The 18,452-nt window shown below is 45.8% G+C and overlaps 1 protein-coding gene across 1 annotated transcript in view; it reads right to left on the bottom strand.

Annotated features, from left to right (window-relative positions):
- The window catches only part of LOC142564921 (multidrug resistance-associated protein 1-like), a 75,485-nt gene that overhangs the window by 43,284 nt on the left and 13,749 nt on the right, over positions 1-18,452 (bottom strand). Inside the window, exons 3-10 of the mRNA XM_075676129.1 lie at positions 18,261-18,389; positions 17,282-17,452; positions 15,517-15,648; positions 12,594-12,799; positions 10,396-10,674; positions 7,972-8,146; positions 3,400-3,654; positions 801-1,004 (exon numbers count right to left, since the gene is read on the bottom strand). Of these exons, the coding sequence (XP_075532244.1) occupies positions 801-1,004; positions 3,400-3,654; positions 7,972-8,146; positions 10,396-10,674; positions 12,594-12,799; positions 15,517-15,648; positions 17,282-17,452; positions 18,261-18,389 (1,551 nt within the window). The remainder of the gene's footprint in view (positions 1-800; positions 1,005-3,399; positions 3,655-7,971; positions 8,147-10,395; positions 10,675-12,593; positions 12,800-15,516; positions 15,649-17,281; positions 17,453-18,260; positions 18,390-18,452) is intronic.

Raw genomic sequence — 18,452 nt, 5'->3', positions numbered from 1 at the left:
GAACTAGCGAAAAAAAAAAAGCTGAGCAAATAATCTAAAAGATAGCGCAAGGCGATGAGCAGCGCGCAAGCTCATGTTGAGGCGGACGGAGCAAGGGGCAACAACGACGCGAGCGCGGCGTCAAAGGGAGCAGCCGCCGCCGCCCGCGCAGCAGCCAATGGCAGGCACGCTTTAGCACGCGGGATTTGAGCAGCCGCCGCCGCCCGCGCAGCGGCCAATGGCAGGCGCGCTTTAGCCCGTGGGATTTGAACGCGCTGCTCCGGCCAATCAGCGCTCCACATCACATCGCGGGAAAAGGCCAATAACGCCTCAACCGCGCCGACGATGCCATTTTGCAAGGCGGCAAAATAGAGACGAAGAATCCACGGTTAAAACGACACCAAGATGGCACGAGCAGGCCGCATGGGCCGGGAATGGCGCGCGCACGAAGTTGGACTTCATTTCCGCATTTGCGTGTGTTTTCTGGGCCGCGGTGGCCTCAAAAGTAGCGTTATTTTTGGTACTTTATGGTTAAATTAGATGCTGATAATTACGGAACAGGTAGTTTATGAGACATGCAACCCAAAAATATGGTTTTTCAAAAATCGACTTTTTCGCGATTTTTCGGTTTTCAAGGGCCGCGTCCCCCCTTAAACTTGTGATCCAATTCGTGGGAATTTCCACTTCAGTGCTCATCAACATAAGTGCTTTGTCCGTGCCCACTTTTAGTCTTTGTAATCTTCAAGTGTCATCTTTACAGCACTATAAAAATTCTTGGCGGACAACTGCCGTCTTTGCAAGGGGAGCCGAGAATGACTCACCAGGAAAGGGGCACAGGTCCACAGGAAGGACATGATGCCCGACACGTAGGCCAAGCGCCGCAGGTTGCGCACCTCGCGCTCGCGGATGCTCTGCACGTGGTCCTGGAACGAGGGCTCCCAGGCGTACAGCTTCAGCACTTTCATGCCGCCCAGGATCTCGTTCATCAACTTGATGCGCTCGTCCTTGTGCTTCATCTGGCGCGTCTGCAAACGCAGGAACCAGAAATGTTCGGCAAGAGAACGTCACAGGTCACGTCCATCTGCAACAACTAATGGCCTGACCAATTCGTGCGGCCTAACACCCAAAAGCAACACTGAGGCGACAAGAAACGCCGCAGTCGGGAACTCCGAACCAATTCCAACCACCTAGGTTTCTTAAATGTGCACCTAACTCCAAGTATGCGGGCGTTTTTGCATTCCACCCCCGTTTGGAATGTGGCTGCCACGTCCCAGAATTGAACCCAGGACCTTGTGCTTAGCAGCGCAATGCTCTTTGTGTGGCGTGCATGGTGATTCGCACAGTCAGTCATGCTAACAACTACTTTCACTGTGCTTCAGGCAGGTTGGACAAGAGGCTTCAAGAAGGGTTTGAACCTCTGTCGAAAAGTCCAAGCAAAACCTGGAGCCTCCAGAAGTAGCCAACTACCTAGTGCTTAGGAAGCCAGACCTAGCAAGACCTAGGAAGCCATTGACGGGCAGAGATAAATGACCAAGAATGAAAGGAAGAAAAAAAGACATAATTAAGAGAATGTTGCAAGGTATCTAATTCTGCAGCATGGCCTTGGGTGGGTGCGCAGACTACAGATGGTGACAACCTAAGGATCAAGTGGCAATACACCATTAACTAAAAAAGAATTTGCATAGATACGCGAACCGATTCCGTTAAACTATATTAACTTATTCTAGGCTTGGGCGAATGTTCAATGTTTTCGAATATTGTAACGAAGCTTGAAGACGAAAGCTGGCAAAATAGACAGTGTCTTTTTAATGACAGACAGGAAGAGGGTGCAGCCAACATGCTTCATCATCTTTCACGGCGTCAACCTATGCGCACGCCTTACCGCAGTGCTGAAGCCCCACAACAATGTGTCAATATTCCATCAAATATTACGCCAACCGATATTTACTTTGGCTCAAATTTCAATATTTAAACATTCCGAAGTATTCAAAACAAATGAATGCGCGTTTTCTTTTACGCGTATAAGCCGCATGCCCCAATTTCAACACCTCGGAAAGAAAAAACAAAACAAATCTGCATGAATAACCCACTGAATTAACAGCATAAAACAACATTCAAACCTCTTTAAAAGCAGTCTCCATTTACAGATGCACAACTGGTTTGCGTCGTATCTTCGGCTAGCAGCTCTGTTTGCTACCTCTTCAGTGCCTCATAACCTTTAGCTTCTGCTGCACTATGAGTGCTGCTCATTGTAATCGGACTTAGGGGATGGTATTCTCGGACAATCACTTTCGGAGGCAGTGCCACTTTCCCAAGATTTTATGTGACTCGGCACCTGACGCGTCCGCGCATACGCCTGACTGTGGTAAAATTAAAATTAAATTCTGGGGAACTCCAGGCTAACCACGACCACCTGAGGTTCGTTGAAATGCACCGAATGCAGAGTATACGCTTATTTTTGCATTTTGCTTCCACAGAAATTCGGCCACTGTGGCCGAATAGACAGCGTTCCTGGCGCTTTGCCAAGCTTCGGATCGTGGAGAACTTCAGCATAAAAAGGTGCCTTCACACCAGCGTGGCCGTGCTGCCGTGAAGCCACACATCAACACGAAATTTGCGTATAACCCACACTCCGATTTTACTGTTATATGTTAAAACATTTTGGTGCTGATTATCCATGCAGAAATACAAATGTATAATTGACAGTTTTGGCTGCGGTGAGCAAGTCACATCGTAAGGCTCATAGGCAATAAAAGGCAAAGACAAATTTGCTTACAGTGGCCTACTGATATTTGCAGCTGCTCGATTATTTAAATGTCGATCCCGCGGCACCAACGCTCCCTTTATTGAACCAATGTACAGCAACCACTGAAGTTCTTAACGCCTGTTAGGTGTCCGACTCGATTTATAAAACGTTATCTGCACGTGATACCATTAAATATGGTGGTCGTGAGGATAGTGCCATTTAGGTTGTACCCTGCACTCCTGAGAGCCGTACAGCCACTGAATAGATTTGCGTAAACGCAGCCTTAAATCATAACTTTGGCCGCCAACACCTGGCAAAGCAGCACTTGTTGGGTTTAACAGCCAAGGAAGGCATGGCAATGAGTGGCCAACCATCGCAGTAAGTTTGCCATCCATCAGTGATGGATTATGTACGCAGGATAGACTGAGGAGTGTGCCTACCAGGTTCGTCTGCGCGCTTACACAACGAAATGGTTTAAGCTCTCGTGTAGACGGAAAACATTTGCGCAATACAGCATAAACTGCTGGTACTGCACAATGTCACACTTTACAGCATCGCCAGGACACACGACGGGCAAACGCGAAACGCTCCCATGACCTCGACCCACCACAATATTTCAAGCAGATTGAAGGAGGGTTTGTCTAAAAAGCTTCACTTTAAAGTCTAAAACAAACCTGGAGTTTTTTGGAGTAGGCAGCCAGGAAACCGTTGATGGGCACCATCAGCACCATGATGCCGACGCCCGAAAGCACGGCGACACCCAGCAGCTGCCAGAGGAAGTAGAGCGCCAGCGCAATCTGGTAGGGCGCCGACCACAGCATGTTGAGGAACACCATGAGTTCCATGAAGCGCTGGGCGTCATTCGACATGAGATTCACGATCTCGCCTGTCGTCGACTCTTTCTTGGCTGCGTTGGACAGCACCAGGCTCTGAAAGAAATAATGCAAGATGCAGCGAAGGGCAATCAGAAAAATTAATAAACAAGAGGGGGAGGGTCTCGGACAAACAGCAGTTAAAATCAAATTATGGGGTCTCAAGAGTACATACCCAATTCTAAAGTGCCCTCGACTGCAATTTGCACCTGCTTTTTCGCCGCCAGACATTTGAAAGTGCAACAAGCTCTTGTAGTGAGCACCTCGATTTTCATACTTAAAAAAAGAAAAATTCAATACTTTTGACTGTTCCATTACCAGATTGAGAAATAGTGATTTATTCTCACTTGAAAGAAATAGAGCAAAAAGCAAAAGGAATGTTGCATTGGAGCTACACTGGACCAATTGCTACTTGTCACTCCTGTCCAATGCCTCTTTATCCCCCCAGGAGACTTAGGCAATATATTTGGACACCACCTAGTGCAATTTTAGTTTAGTACAAGATTCTAACATGCAAGTGCAAGTTAAAATGAAGTAAATATGGCAACATCCCGCAAGGGCACAGTAGGTTATGAGGAATGCTGCATTGGAAAGCTGCGGATTAACTTCTACCACTTCGGTTTTTTTTAATGTGCCCCTAAATCTAAGACGCATGTTTCTGTACCTTACCTTCATCAGAATGTGGCCACCGTGGTTTACCAGCTGAACACCAAGTAAACTAATTACCATTTTGACAATGCACTGGGCACCATATCTTTGACAACTGTGCAGCCTATAACAGTAGCCAGTAAAACTGAACATCACAATGTTTTTCACACATACAGTAAAAGCTTGTTAACTCACAACTCCTTAATTAATTCAAAATTCAAGCCTCTGCGGTCCGTCCAACAATGAATTGAAAGCAATATGTAACAATATATCCTGCTAATTCACACTAAAATCCGCACCGCCACCGATAATTCGAACTCCATGCCATCGTGGATGGAGAGAGTGCTAGTGTGCGGGAGCACGTTGGCGATGATCGTTGCCATGCAGCTTTGCTCTTTCCATCTGTGGCCATCTCTTGCAGGTCGGTTCGCTCCCTCTCATAAGACTTTCAAGATAAAAACACGGCTGCAACGCTGCACGTCTTTCAATTTATTTATTGCATTAGCAATTATACGGACACTCCCTGCCGTCGGCGTGGGCGTTATCACGTGGTTCGATTAATCATGGCTCGGCTTCAATCACAATCACGGCTCAAGCCCACCCGCGCGATGGGACGAATGCGAAGCAGAAGCGCGCCGTCTTCTCTCATACACGAGGCACCCAACACTGCGAGGCGCCGGGTGCATTCTCTCTGGCTGCAATTGCGATCACCCGGCTGTATCTTGAGAGCGATCTGCGGCGGCGGCTCGTAGCTTTGTGCGTGCTGTGTGTTCTCGGCGCTCACTTTGCGCTGAAGCAATAGACAGCCCAAATGTCACTTTGCTCACTGCTGTTGCCGCGTTTCCTCACGCCAGCGTTTTGACAGCGAGTGTCCGTAGTCATCGGGTGTGATGTGTTCATGTATGCTATGCACCCTGACAGCATGCTTAGTATTATAGTTAGCAATTGGATAGTTACAAGTTCATACGGCCGATAAAAGTACTATCCTTACTTCATACGCCTGTCTGCTAATTTGCTATCACAATCGACGTATTGCATTTCAGGCGAAACTGTCTTTTTCATTTTTTTTTCATGTTACATCTTAGAGGCTATGCTCTTTATCTACGAGGTGCACTGCCGAGAAGCAGCACCAGGTAATGTCTATAACACTGCGGCCATGATGTTTATCGGCGCTGGCAGTACCAAAAAGCATGTACCAAGTACCAAAAAGCGGCCGATGCAGAATCCGTAATGGCGAAGCATACAGTACAACAAATTCAGAGTAACAATGTCAGGGTGTCTATCAACCGGGAAAACCGGGAATTCTCAGGGATTTTGAGTAGTCTGGAAAAACTCAGGGAAAACTCAGGGAATTTGTGCCTCTATCAGGGAAAAAGCTGTAATATTATTGAAAGGGTTGAAAGTCGTGGTAATCCCAGCTCGAGTAGCAGACAGAAATCGTAATGAATCGTCTTTAACGTCCTGTCGTCGGCTGGAGGAGTTGCCAGTGTACAGTCAACGACCGACTTTCCGGATTCCCGGTAATTTGGACGGCCTCGCGGCACCACCACGTACCAAATAGAGTCAATGTATCAGAACGTCTGAAATTTCGGACGCAAGAACTCTTCGCCGTCTGATTATGTGGACGTTTTGCTGTGACCGCAGGTCCGAAACGGCATTAATCAAAGCCACCACTGCTGCCATTTTGATTCTCTCGCCGCCTGAAATCGACGTTCTCACACGCAGATCCGCTGGCAGCCGTAGCCACCACTACAGCAAAGCTAGGTCTAGCTGCTTTGACATTCGCTTTGAAGCTTCTTGCCGTTGGATGCCGTGTTATGAAGCGAAAAGCTTCACTACGCTAGTAAACACCGCGCTTCGCGCGAGCCGGCGTATGTCGGAATTGGCTGTGTAAGCTTGTTCAGAGTCGGCGCAGGTGGCCACTGCCGCGTGCCATGCGTCATCGTTTGACGTTCCCCGCAAGCACATTTATCGCGGAGGCCAACTATATAACCGCTTGCCAGAGAATAGGTGTGCGCATTCAACATGGAAGGAGAAGAAAGTGATACTACGGATACAGGGAGCTGTGTTTATGGCTGTACAGAAATCGCAAGACAATGTGCCCAACAATGATGAATAAAGAAGTTTAATATTCCTGCATAACTTATGGTATATAGCATTGATAAGCAATTTGCATAACTACACAAGTTACATGTATAGCATAACCATAAGCTAACCAAAGCATATCCATAAGTGAAACCATAAGCATAACCATAGGCTAAATCATAAAGAATGACCATAAGCTAAACCGTAAGCATATCCATAACTTAAACCATAAGCATATCCATAAGTTAAACCGTAAGCATATCCATGGGCTAAATCATAAAGCGTAACCATAAGCTAAACCGTAAGCATAACCATAGGCTAAATGATAAAGCATAACCATAAGCTAAACCATAAGCATAACCAAACCTTTTCGCTTTGAGATATCCAGGCTTAACCTTAACTAAGCCCCAGCCAATTTTTTTTATTGAAAGAATTCGCTGCTGTCAGCAATAGCACGGACTCCGCCTTTGTGGTCCTTGTGATTGGTTTAGAAGCTTGGAAAGCACGGTGCGTTGCATAATGCCGGTTCCCGAAAGTTAGCTTCACCTCCGTATAAAAATGTTACTTGGGGAAGCATATGCAAAAGTATTGCAGTGAAGCATAACAAGCGTAAGAAGGGGCTATTGCCAGGGGACCAGTATGTATTCCTTAATAATACATGCGTGCAGCCAGTATTTTCCGTCACAGTACAAGCACCGATATGCCTAATACGTGTACCGACAGGCGTTCAGAGCGTTTTAGAATGTGCCTGTGGCGGTTTGAGCCCTTAAGGGCAGTAAATGACATGAATTAATTTTTTTCCAACTGGCCGACTTTTCGGACGTTTTCGCAGCCCCTAAGGAGTTCGAAAACTCGTACGTGGACTCTGCAACTGACCATGAAGATGCTTCAAATGGTCAGTGGGGCGAACGAGTGGTGGAAGGAGGACAAGAACAGAAAGGACCTACACATTGAGGAATGAACGGGAAAGGAAGCGTGCTGCTGCCGTTTTGAAGGAGCTTCAGCTCAAAAAACAAAGTGTTGGCTGATGCCGAGATGGAAGTGTCCCTCATCCAAACCAAAATAAACTCTTTAAAGCAGTGAAACACAACACTGAGGCGTCGTGCGCAGGCTAAGAATGTCAGGACAGTTGAGGCAGACTTATGAGCTGTTGAGAATCTCAATTGTGACAAAGTTAGGGCCTCATACCACTGAGCTTGCTATCAGTTGATATAAAGAGCTCATATACGAAAATATTTGCTTTTGTATGCATCTCCTTTTCTTCATATTTGAGAATGTCCGACTCGATTAGCAATTTTTCTCGAAGACATTTTACTAACCCCTCCCTTCTTTTCTCATTTTGAATTACATAAACACTACTCCTTAGTGTTCAAATTGGACTAAGTCGTTTTTTCTTTATTTTTTTCATATGCTTACTAGAGAGCGATAGCATCGGGCAATATCATTTCAGCTCGTCTTGACATAAAACATAGTTCTGCACCACTCAGGAAAAACCTGGAAAACTCAGGGAATTTGGAAATGTCAACTTGGTAGACACCCTGAATGTGTCCTTATTCATTGGTCTGCGGCCAATAAAGTAGCACCTACAGAAGCTATCTATAAGCTATGAAGGACACAAGGCACTTGTGTTGGCCTACTCACCTTTCGATAGATGGCCGAGATGAGACAAGTACGGATGCGCATGCCGACGATGTACATGCGGTGAAAGTACCGCGACAGCACCATCGACTGGGTCGATGCTGTGGCGAACATGAGCACCGCGTAGAACACGCCTTTCCAGGCGGGCTCGTCGGAGCCCACAAAACCAATCATCGCTCTGCAGAGGGGGGAGGGAAACAGGAAAGAAGGAAGAGTTTGAACACACTGAAAATAAAGCTGGTTTTTTTATTTTGAAGAAGGCAGTGCGAAGGAGTGCCATTGTGGCCAAGCATTAAGTTACCTTCGCTTGCCAGTAGTGCTTGTGTCATGTGCATCCTATATTCACTCATTTTTTAGTGCCACCTTCCTCGAGATGTCGTAATCAACTTCAACTAAACTTCCACATAAGTAATCGCCCGAGAATTTACGTTTTCTGCTTCAGGAGCGCTGGCCTCGGTAACACCCAACGCAAATCTTCGAAACTTCAAATATTCAGTTCGAAATGGTACTTGATTCGATTTGAAAGACACTTTTACTATTCGAAATATTCGAACCCCCCCAAAAATTGTTGTTTTTTTTCGGTCAGCTTCGCCACAGTAGAGTTGTGTTATGCAACAAAGCATACACACTGTATTGCAGTGAAGCATATTTGCCATGAAGTAAAGCATTCAATAGCAAGACACTGTTATGGGGTTTCTGCTGGTGCTTATTGGCTTCCCGACGCTATCACCTCAGCTACCCACACTACAATGAAATATTATGGAAACATAATATAAGATTGGTTAATGTGATATTGGATATGCACGCATATATGTGTACGAAGGTACGTTTAAAAGAAAGGCAGTATCATCAAAGATAACTTCACAATAAGTGTAGCAACAACAGGTTCTGGTAGGTAACTATATGGGAAATAGGTACATAGCATGTAGCCACGTTTGAAAGCACTCCATCATCTGTGTACAAAAATACCAAGAGCAACTTGAAATAGCACATCCTGGACACACGAAAGCTTTGGACAATGCCTTAAGGGGGGACGCCGCCCTTAAAAACTGAAAAATCGCAGTTTGAAAAACAATATTTTTGGGATGTATGTCTCATGAGCTACCTGATCTGTAATTATCAGTACCTAATTCAACTACAAAGTTAAAAAAAAAAATAACGCTACCTTTAAGGCCACTGCGGCCCACAAAACACGGACAAATACCAAAATGAAATCAAACTTAGCGCGCGCGCCATTCCCGGCCCATGCGGCCTGCCCGCACCATCTTGGTGTTATTTTGACCATGAATTCTTTCTCTCTGTTTTGCCGCCTTGCAACATGGCATCGTCGGCGCAGTTGAGGTGCTATTGGCGTTTGCCCGCGATGCGATGCGGAGTGCTGATTGGCCGGAGCAGCGCATTCAAATCCCGTGGGCTAAAGTGCACCTGCCATTGGCTGTGGCGGCGGTGGCTGCTTTCTTTGGTGCTGTGCACGGCGCGCTCGTGTCATTGTTGCCCCTTGCTCCTTCCACCTCAACAGACATCTGCTTGCGAACTGCTCATCGCCTTGCGCTATCTTTCAGATCATTTTCTCAGCTCTTATTTTTGTTCGCTAGTTCTTTGTTGCACGCGATGCCAGCAATGAAGCCCAAGAAAGTGCAGATATTCGCTGCATGGAAGCGCGATATGCGACTTGTATGAGCATCGAACTTCCGATCTTCCACAGCGAGTGCCGACTTTGTAGACACTTGCAGCGGTGGAACTGCGCTGTCGGCTGTCGCCAGTCGAGAAACCGACACAGTGTGCCTGGAGCTGCAAGAGCTAATTAAAAGCTCCGTAGGATCTTTCTAATAAAAATATACATGTTCAACTTTAAAGCCTGTTTTCTCAGAATGGTTTTTGCTAGTAGTGGTGCTGGGGAGGGCGATATCTCAAGAACTGCTCTTCAGATTTGTGTACCATTTTCTTTTATTCTGTTCCTGAATGACTTTGCCAGGGTGTAACAAGCTTCTTTCTTTGAAAGCTGGTGCAGTTAATTTATAGTAAGCAGTTAATTTTTGATGAATGTGGTCATTCATCGCTACATTAAATTCAAAGTTGTGTTAGAATTTTTTGGAGGGGAAATAAAAAGAAAGGGCTTTGTAGCCCCCTGGGATATCTATCAAGGGATCATCACAGCGAATTTCAGCTTCCTACGATGTCTTGGGATTTCTCCAGGCTCTTCCTCAGGCATACGCATGAACCACCTAGTTAGAACTCAATAACTCTGGAACTAATAAACGCATATTCACGAAACTTTGCAGTTCCTCATAGTTCGGTGGTGTGAACGTACCCTGAAAGTTTCACCCGGATATCTTGAAAAACAAAATGTTTGGTCTCCAGGGTAGCCTCCCCCCTTAACTTAGCCAGCACTCCTTCACATTCTGCAGCAGAAGCAGCCACACTCACCGGAGCAGCTGTGGCGAAACGAACTGCAGAGTGTCGTGGACCAACTTGAGGATGCTGCCGATGGCGAAGCTTGGCCCAAATGTCTGGATAAGCGCCTTGACGATGCTGAGCCGGGCACGCCGCTCGCCGCCAGCTGGCAGCGAAGCTGTGCTGCCCATTCCCGTCTTTTTGTGAGAGCTCCGGTCGGAGAACTTCACCTCGCCGCCGTCGTGGTTGGCATGGTTGTGGTGGAAACTGGCCGACACGTCGCCCCCTGCTGCAGCCCCAGCTGCTGCAGCCCTGCCGAAGAGAGAGAATTCCCGTACTTTCGAATGTACAACCCATATATATAGCCCACACTCCTTCAAGGCTATGCCGACGTATTTTCGGCTTTTTTGTATTTCTTTTTTTTATTGGATGAACATCCGGGACCTCTAAGCCCTAGAAAGAATACAAGCTTCAGAGTGCCCTGAAAAATTTATATTTTTACACGGCCACTTTCAGTTTAATTTCTCCTGTGTCCTGACGTCACCACACGCAAGGTGATCCAATGGGAGTAGGACACTGCAACATTTTGACCATCGTTCTGGCTTGCTCAACTGCCTCCCCTATGCTATTTCGGCCCTCACAACGAGGAGACGACTGAAAGAGCCTGAGCGAGTGTCAAAACCTCGCAATGTTTTGCTTCCACATGACCACCTGCTGCATCACAGCATGACATCACAACAGAGTAGAAGCAAAACCAAAACTGGCTGTAGAAAAGCTACTGTCATTATAACCGATAAATCATTATATAAGGGATCGTTATAAGAGGTTTCACTGTGCTGCTTACATCATTTCGTTACATCGCACCGCTCCATTACCTAAATGATACCAGAGTGTGCGACCAATTGTGACTGTGCGACACTGTGCAATGTACATCTTAGTGGGACACTGACACTGTACGACTATGTGGTGCTTTACAAACTGTGTGACAATGCCAACACAGACAGTTTATACAGTTGAGTATAATTCGACCCTGATGGGATTGACGAAATTGACCAAATTATTCAGCGAGTTGGATTATACAGATGCAGAAAAAAACATAGCTGATCCACTCGCCAGAATTTGCACGATTCTAACACAACCCTGAAATAAAAGGGTACCCACTTTCTACGTGTCCAAAGTAGAAAACTAATGTAGGAATGACATTAGAGCTCCTAAACAAAGTAGACAATGGTCCAACAGTTAGATAACCATTGACCATTAGGGTTACAGAATGGGTGCAGAGAGAAGGGAAACGCAGTCGAGGATGGCAGAAGACTAGGTGGAGCGATGAAATTAGGAAATTCGCGGGCGCTTGTTGGAATCGGCTGGCGCAGGAGGGGGTAATTGGAGATCGCAGGGAGAGGCCTTCGTCCTACAGTGGACATAAAACAGGCTGATGATGATGATGAAACAAAGAAATTTATTGTGCACCGAATCTTTTAGCAATAAAAATACGTTTCAGAAAAGTGTCCAGTTTCTGAAAGTCAGCTTCACCGCATAGTGTCGTAAAGTGAGCTTCGCCGCATTACATCTCTGTCATGTGGCAAAACATACAAATGCCCCAAAAGCGCTTTTCACTTTGTATCCGATTGCATCGCGCAGGCAGTTCCGGTCCAATTTTTAAAAAAACATAAAGGCACACTTTCGAATTCACTAAATACAGTAATCAATACTAATCATACACTGCAAGGTATGGTTATTGCTCAAAAATCGTCCTAGGGCAGGTCAAAAATAGCCGTTTTCGATGGGAGATGACGTGTGTCCCCTAAGCTCCGCTGAGACAGATGCTACCACTAAACGGGTCGCTATTGGATGCATGCATGCTGACTGGTCAAGCTCAAATCACCCAGCAAAGGCAAATTTTAGGATTGAAATAACAAAGGTTAGGCCCATGCATGGGTACCAGCCAAGACCTTAGGTCAGGATCGAATTAATCAAAAAATTGTATTAACCAGAGTCAAATTAACGGAAGTCTACTGTATTGTTCATTCTTCCCTTCCTTTTCACATGGCTTTCGCACCCCTTTCCCCTTCCCCAGCACAGATTAGCCAATCTCTGCTTAACTTCCATCTTCCTTTTGCCTTTATGTCGCTCTCTCAAGCCAGTGGAGGATGGCCGTAAGAGCTACAGCAGTAAAAAAGAAAATAGTGATGACACACACACACACATGCGCAGACGCAAAACACACCTACCTGTCCTTGTGAAACTGAGCGGCCGCAACCTGCTTGAGCCAGTGGCGGTCAAAGCCCGGCACGACTTGGTCAGTGCGGTCATTGAAGTTCAGTGCCCAGAGGTCGGAGGTCTCGAGGGGCCGCCGCCAGCCCTTGTAGGCCAGTGCGTCGAACCACGAGAACAGCATCTGGGAGAGGAACGAGGAACCAGCCTCCGGGCACTCCTTCTGCAAGTGGACAATGCCGAGGGCAGCGGTGAGTCAATGAGCTTACCTTACCGGGTCAATGACATCTGCAGCTGTAAGGGAGGAGTTTTAGACAAAACATTTTTTAAAAATCTCTATTCCTCGAATTACGGTGCTGAAACATGTATAGCAACTCTACATTCTTACTTCAAATACGAGATCTATTTTTGTTATCTCATTTGGTTCTAATTCTGTACATTTAGTATAATTGTGTTTTTTTTTAATTTGCTAAAAGTCAGTTCCTCAGATATTCACTAAACAGGATATCAATGACTTCTGCATGATTCAAGAAACGCAGTGTCACCAACCTTATACTTTTGTCTACTCAAGAAGATGGGTTGAAAGACTTTGAAGTTGTGTTCTGAGTGTCAACTGTGAAAGTCTTGGAACGTAACCTTTTAACCCTTTCAGTGTCAGTCTTTCTTCAAAGGTGAAGCAACCCCAACATCGTTTTTTTGCATGTATTTTATAAAACAAACACATTGGTTCACTTTTGGTTGCGCAGAAGTTCAAAAAATGGCACGATTAATGGCAAATGCTCTCTTGGTGTGCTCCCCACATTCCTATCTGACAAAGGAGTGTCAAAAGAAACATGGCATGAGAAAAACATGGAAATTAACCGGTACATCAGTGATGCCGAAAGGGCCGTTCGACTTCATGGCAGTACTTTTTTAAGGGATTTCGAAGAGCGCAGAGAAGTCCGACGTCCTTGACCCTGGACATGCATGTTGGCCCTTGATATGCATGAAAAAAAATAGCTCGGACAAACAGCCCCTCAACAAAAATTGTCGCTGAGTAAATCATTCAAAAGGTTATGCAAGGTCGATTAAACCCAGATAAAAACGAAAATTGTCTGTGCATTACTTCGAAAAACAAGAAAGCCTAGCAGCTAGCTGTACAACAATGAACAAAGCCCAACAAGTGAATGGGCACCTGCAATAATTCTCACAGAAGCCCACAAAACTAAAAACTTCACCCAAAGAATACAGGAGTTTTCCCACACAGATGATGGCTCGGAAGATGCATGCCTCAGAGCATGGTCATTTAACAAAGAGTTACTTGAAATGGAAGAAAGTCAAATCCTTACCCATAACTGCAACAGAAACAAAAATATATGCAGATCCATATTTTTTACTTATTTTTTGAAAAAATAGAGTAAGAATGGAGACTACATAAAGATACCTGCTTCGGGGGACATTAAAGAAAGCATAATGCAAAGGATTACACCTACATATCTATCAGTTCACTTTAACATGCACATTAAAAAGCTGCCACTTCACTGAGTATGCAACAAATCCTTACCTTAGCCTGCAAAACAACAAAAGAGATATTCACCCAAAGGCAACAAAATAAAAGAGGCAACCAGCAATACAAGACTTCATAAAGCTGACTAGAACGAGCATGACACTGTCATGAAAGAATTATTGTATGTACCCAATTCTAATGTGGCCCCAAATCCATAAAGTGCACCCAGTTTCGATGGGTTCTGGACCCATAAACCCATGGGTTTTATGCCCAGGAAGAACTAGCAAGCTTCCTGAAAGTACTGAAAGTTGGGCAAGTAGGTAGCAGTTCATTATGATACTGCAGCATGCACACACCAAACAAGGCCACAATGCAAAGGTCACACACAAGTGCTGACTTGCAACTCAGTTTATTTTTGGAAAGGAAGTCACACACACACACACACACACACACACACACACACACACACACACACACACACACACACACACACACACACGCACGCACGCACGCACGCACGCACACACACACACACACACGCGCACACGCACGCACGCACGCACACACGCACGCACGCACGCACACACACAGAGAGAGATACATGCACACATGCATACATATATACCCATGCTAACTAAGGTGAGCATGTAAAAAGAAATCAGAATCGAAATAAAGATATAGAAACCCAGGGTGTCTACATATGCAAACAAATTTACGTGGCACTCAAGAATGCGACTTCCTTGTCAGTACTACTGATCGCTAACTCACGCACATAACTACACACTTTGTGGTAAGAGGGCCTCGGTTATTTTGCATGTTACCTTTACCTTGTCCTTGTTTGCAGTGTGAACTGTGCAGTATTATAATGAATAGCAAGCTTTCAATTTTTGAAATCGAGACAACATAAAACCTGAAAGATTTACCTCAACAGAATGAAAATTTATAGACACTTAATGTCCGTCACTGACATAGAGAGCTTGTTATCTATGGATCCCGTTTTCCGTGCAGTCCACTGCATCTGACATCCCGTATTTTTTTAACAACTCCATAACAATCGCAAATGGGATGATGGTAACCAATTCCCTGAGTAACCACTTCGTCGGTTCATCCTGCTATGCCATCAAAATCTCTGCAAAGCCAATACCACATAATGCTCCTCCGCTACCGGTAGCTTAGTAAAATACACTCTCTTGAATCTGCTTTCATAACGGAAGTGGCACACTGTCGCTTCCAGTCTATACGGAAACATTAACACCACCATGTTGTTATGACAAAGGCTATGAACCTGGCTCTGACGGTAAGCTGCTGCCAAGGCTGTGGTAACGCGTGGGCAACTTACCAACACATTTTTCAGGAAAAAAAGGTGCACATTTTGGATCGGGTAAATACAGTATGTCGTGGGCAGCAACAGCGAAGAATCAGTATTTTGCGCCGGTTACAGCAGTCGAACTCACCTCCTCAGGTGGCAGCACGTGCTGCCTGTAGATGGGCGTGCTGTCGGCAAAGCAATTCAGCAGGAACTGTATTATCACCAGCGGGTAGTACGCCATGTACGCCCCGAAGAACAGTGGCTCACCCAGCCGCTCCTGCAAGTGACATCACCAGCAGAAACCAAGCGTTAAGTCTACAGACAGTGACACAATACAGTAGACTATACAACAAGCTCTATTAAACGTTAAAAAATTGCCAGTTGATATCAGCAGCAGAAACCAACTGTGAAGTCTACAGACAATGGCGCAATACAGTAACTGATGCAAGTTCTACTGACATTTAAATATTGCCAGTTCCGCAAATTGACAGTAGTAGTAAGGTTTCACGTTACAGGTGAGCTCCCAGGATGAAGATCTAACTACAGTCGAACCCACTTATAGTAATACTCAAGTGCCAAGAAAATCTCATTGTTATGACCGGGTCGCATGAAAAAAACCCAGATGGGCAAACATCGAAATATTTTAATTAGACGGAAAGAAGTACAGTCGAACCCACTTGTAGCATTACCGGTTTAAACATAACTGTTCGGATGTAACAAAGATCAACCAATGCACCATCAACTTTTGTGCGTTCTGTCGCGAAGTGACCCGCTTACTGCGATACCCCATGCCGTGCTATCGGTTACGACAGTTAAACCTGCCTACTGTGCGCTGCACAGAAAGAAAAAAGAATGCGAAATCCCTAAAAAAAAGAACAAAAGAAGGAAATGCAAGCCGCTGCATTCGCCTGCATGTCTCACACCTCTGCCACACAAACCTTTGCGCCACGCACCTCATGGCACGCCTCTGTCGCATCGCCCTAAGCATTGCAGGCCTGGCGCACTCCTCTCCGGTTTCTCTTCCACCTCTCCGATGTTGGCGCAGTCGACTCTTGCACAAAGGTTGGCGCGGCAAATGTGCGAGACATGCAGGCGTATGCGGCGAGTCCATTTCTTCTTTTCTCTTTTTCAACGCTTTTGTGCACTCTTTTTTTCTTTTTGGCACAGCATCGAGTTGGCAGATTTAATTGTTATAACCGATAACATGGTATGGGACATTGTAATGAGTGGTTTATTTCACTACAGAACACATACAAAAGTTGGCGGTGCATCGGCTGCTCATCGTTATATCCAATACATTGTTAAAAGAGGTGTCAATATAAGTGGGTTCAACTGTACACTTCGGTGTGACGCATTGTGAAACAGCATGCAAGGTTAACTGCTGCAGGGCACAAGGAATAGAGCCTTAGCAGCCACCAGGCATATCGCAATACTGCTGTGATGAGCACCACCACTGGTGTTGCAGGTGTCGTACCTCTACCGTGCACAAGACCAATGCGAATTCGTCAGCGTTAGACAGTTATTAGATAATGTTAGCTTAATGGTTGGTGTCTGTTCCACTCAGAACAGTGCATACAGCAGGAACATTAGGGCGCACAACACTCATGTCAGCAGCAGGAAGCAGAAAGCTGTCCCAGCTCTACCAACAAGCAGATCAAGCAGAACATTGATGGCGCATCCATTTCACTTAGTAAATTTTTGCAGTCAAACGCACTTTGTGTCTATGGAGACCCACTGCTTACGGGTCAACATGGGCAGTCCATAAAGGGAGAACACGACAACAGCGGTGCCGTCACCATCGACACGAACACGCCTGAAGCGTTCGTAAACTGCTATCGGGATGAAAAAGAATGTATGACTAAATTTTAAAATTAGGGTCCCCGCCGGATTATCACAAACCATTAACTTACTTCTTTGGCATAGTCCGGCGCATCTTCATCGGGCGGTGCTAAAGCACGCTTGAGGTGCGATCGGTATGCCACCACGCCACAGAGCATCAGCAGGAACCAGAAGAAGAAGAGCACTGCTGAAGTCTGGCTGCCCCGCTTCCGGCCCGCCAGGAGCAGCAGGCCAGCCAGCAACTACACAGGAGGGCATGAAAAGTAATGCACATTTTTTACACTGTATTTTTTTTCTGTATATGTATTCGCATATGCATTCTAATTATTGTGTATTATAATCTTTGAGTGTACTCTCCCCCCTTACACAAGGCCTCGAGGGAGGTATCTTTAAATAATAATAGCTGAATGAATGACTGGAACTCCAACCAAAGTTTATTTTAACAAACCTAACATTTCAGAGCCAGACCGGTTTCACTAGGGGTGAGATGGCGGGAGGCGTAGCAGTGCTTATACGCATTTGTGGTGGTTCGACAGGCATGTGGAAGACCTTGCACAGTCGTTGGAAATGGACGGCAGTGTGGTCGCAGAACACTGCGAACTCTTCGACCACCAGATTACCCCTGATGACACCATAGTGTTGGAGAAAGAAAACCACCGAAGGTGGCTCCTTTTGGTTTTTGCACATTCAGAAAAGGTCAGGAAACATCATCACTTGTCGGAAACTCTTCCCGCAGCGCATTTCCGAGGCGTGCGCAAGGTCTCCCCATGCCTGTTGAACTGCTACAAATGCATATGAGCACACTGCTACGCCTCCCTCCATCTCACCCCTAAAGGAACCGGTCTGACTCCGAAAAGTAGAGTTTCTTAAAATAAACTTTGGTTGAAGTTTTCTCGGTCGTTAATTCTGTTCAACAGTGTACACAAACAGGCTGCCAAATACAGCAGAGAGCTAGGGGTGTGAAGGAGCTACAAAAAGAATCACATATCAAACAAATGATATCGGCATTAAGTGTAAGGCTGCTGGTACCGAGACTAAAGTGCAACTCACAAATGTTGCCAGCTTGATGAAGGGCGTGTAGAAGTAGACGGACGGCAGGGCGATGCCTTCCGAGAGGGCTGCGTGGCCCGCATAACTGAACTCGACCAGGGAGATCACAAACAGCACAAAGGTGATGGCCTGCACAAATGAGAGAGGAGAAATGGCAAGGGACGATTAAACATCACACAGTAAAAAGAGACA

This window comes from Dermacentor variabilis, chromosome 11, assembly GCF_050947875.1.
Source record: "Dermacentor variabilis isolate Ectoservices chromosome 11, ASM5094787v1, whole genome shotgun sequence".
Lineage (NCBI taxonomy): Eukaryota > Metazoa > Arthropoda > Arachnida > Ixodida > Ixodidae > Dermacentor > Dermacentor variabilis.
Note: the sequence above shows the minus strand (reverse complement) of the source record. Positions and strands in the feature narration are given on the sequence as shown.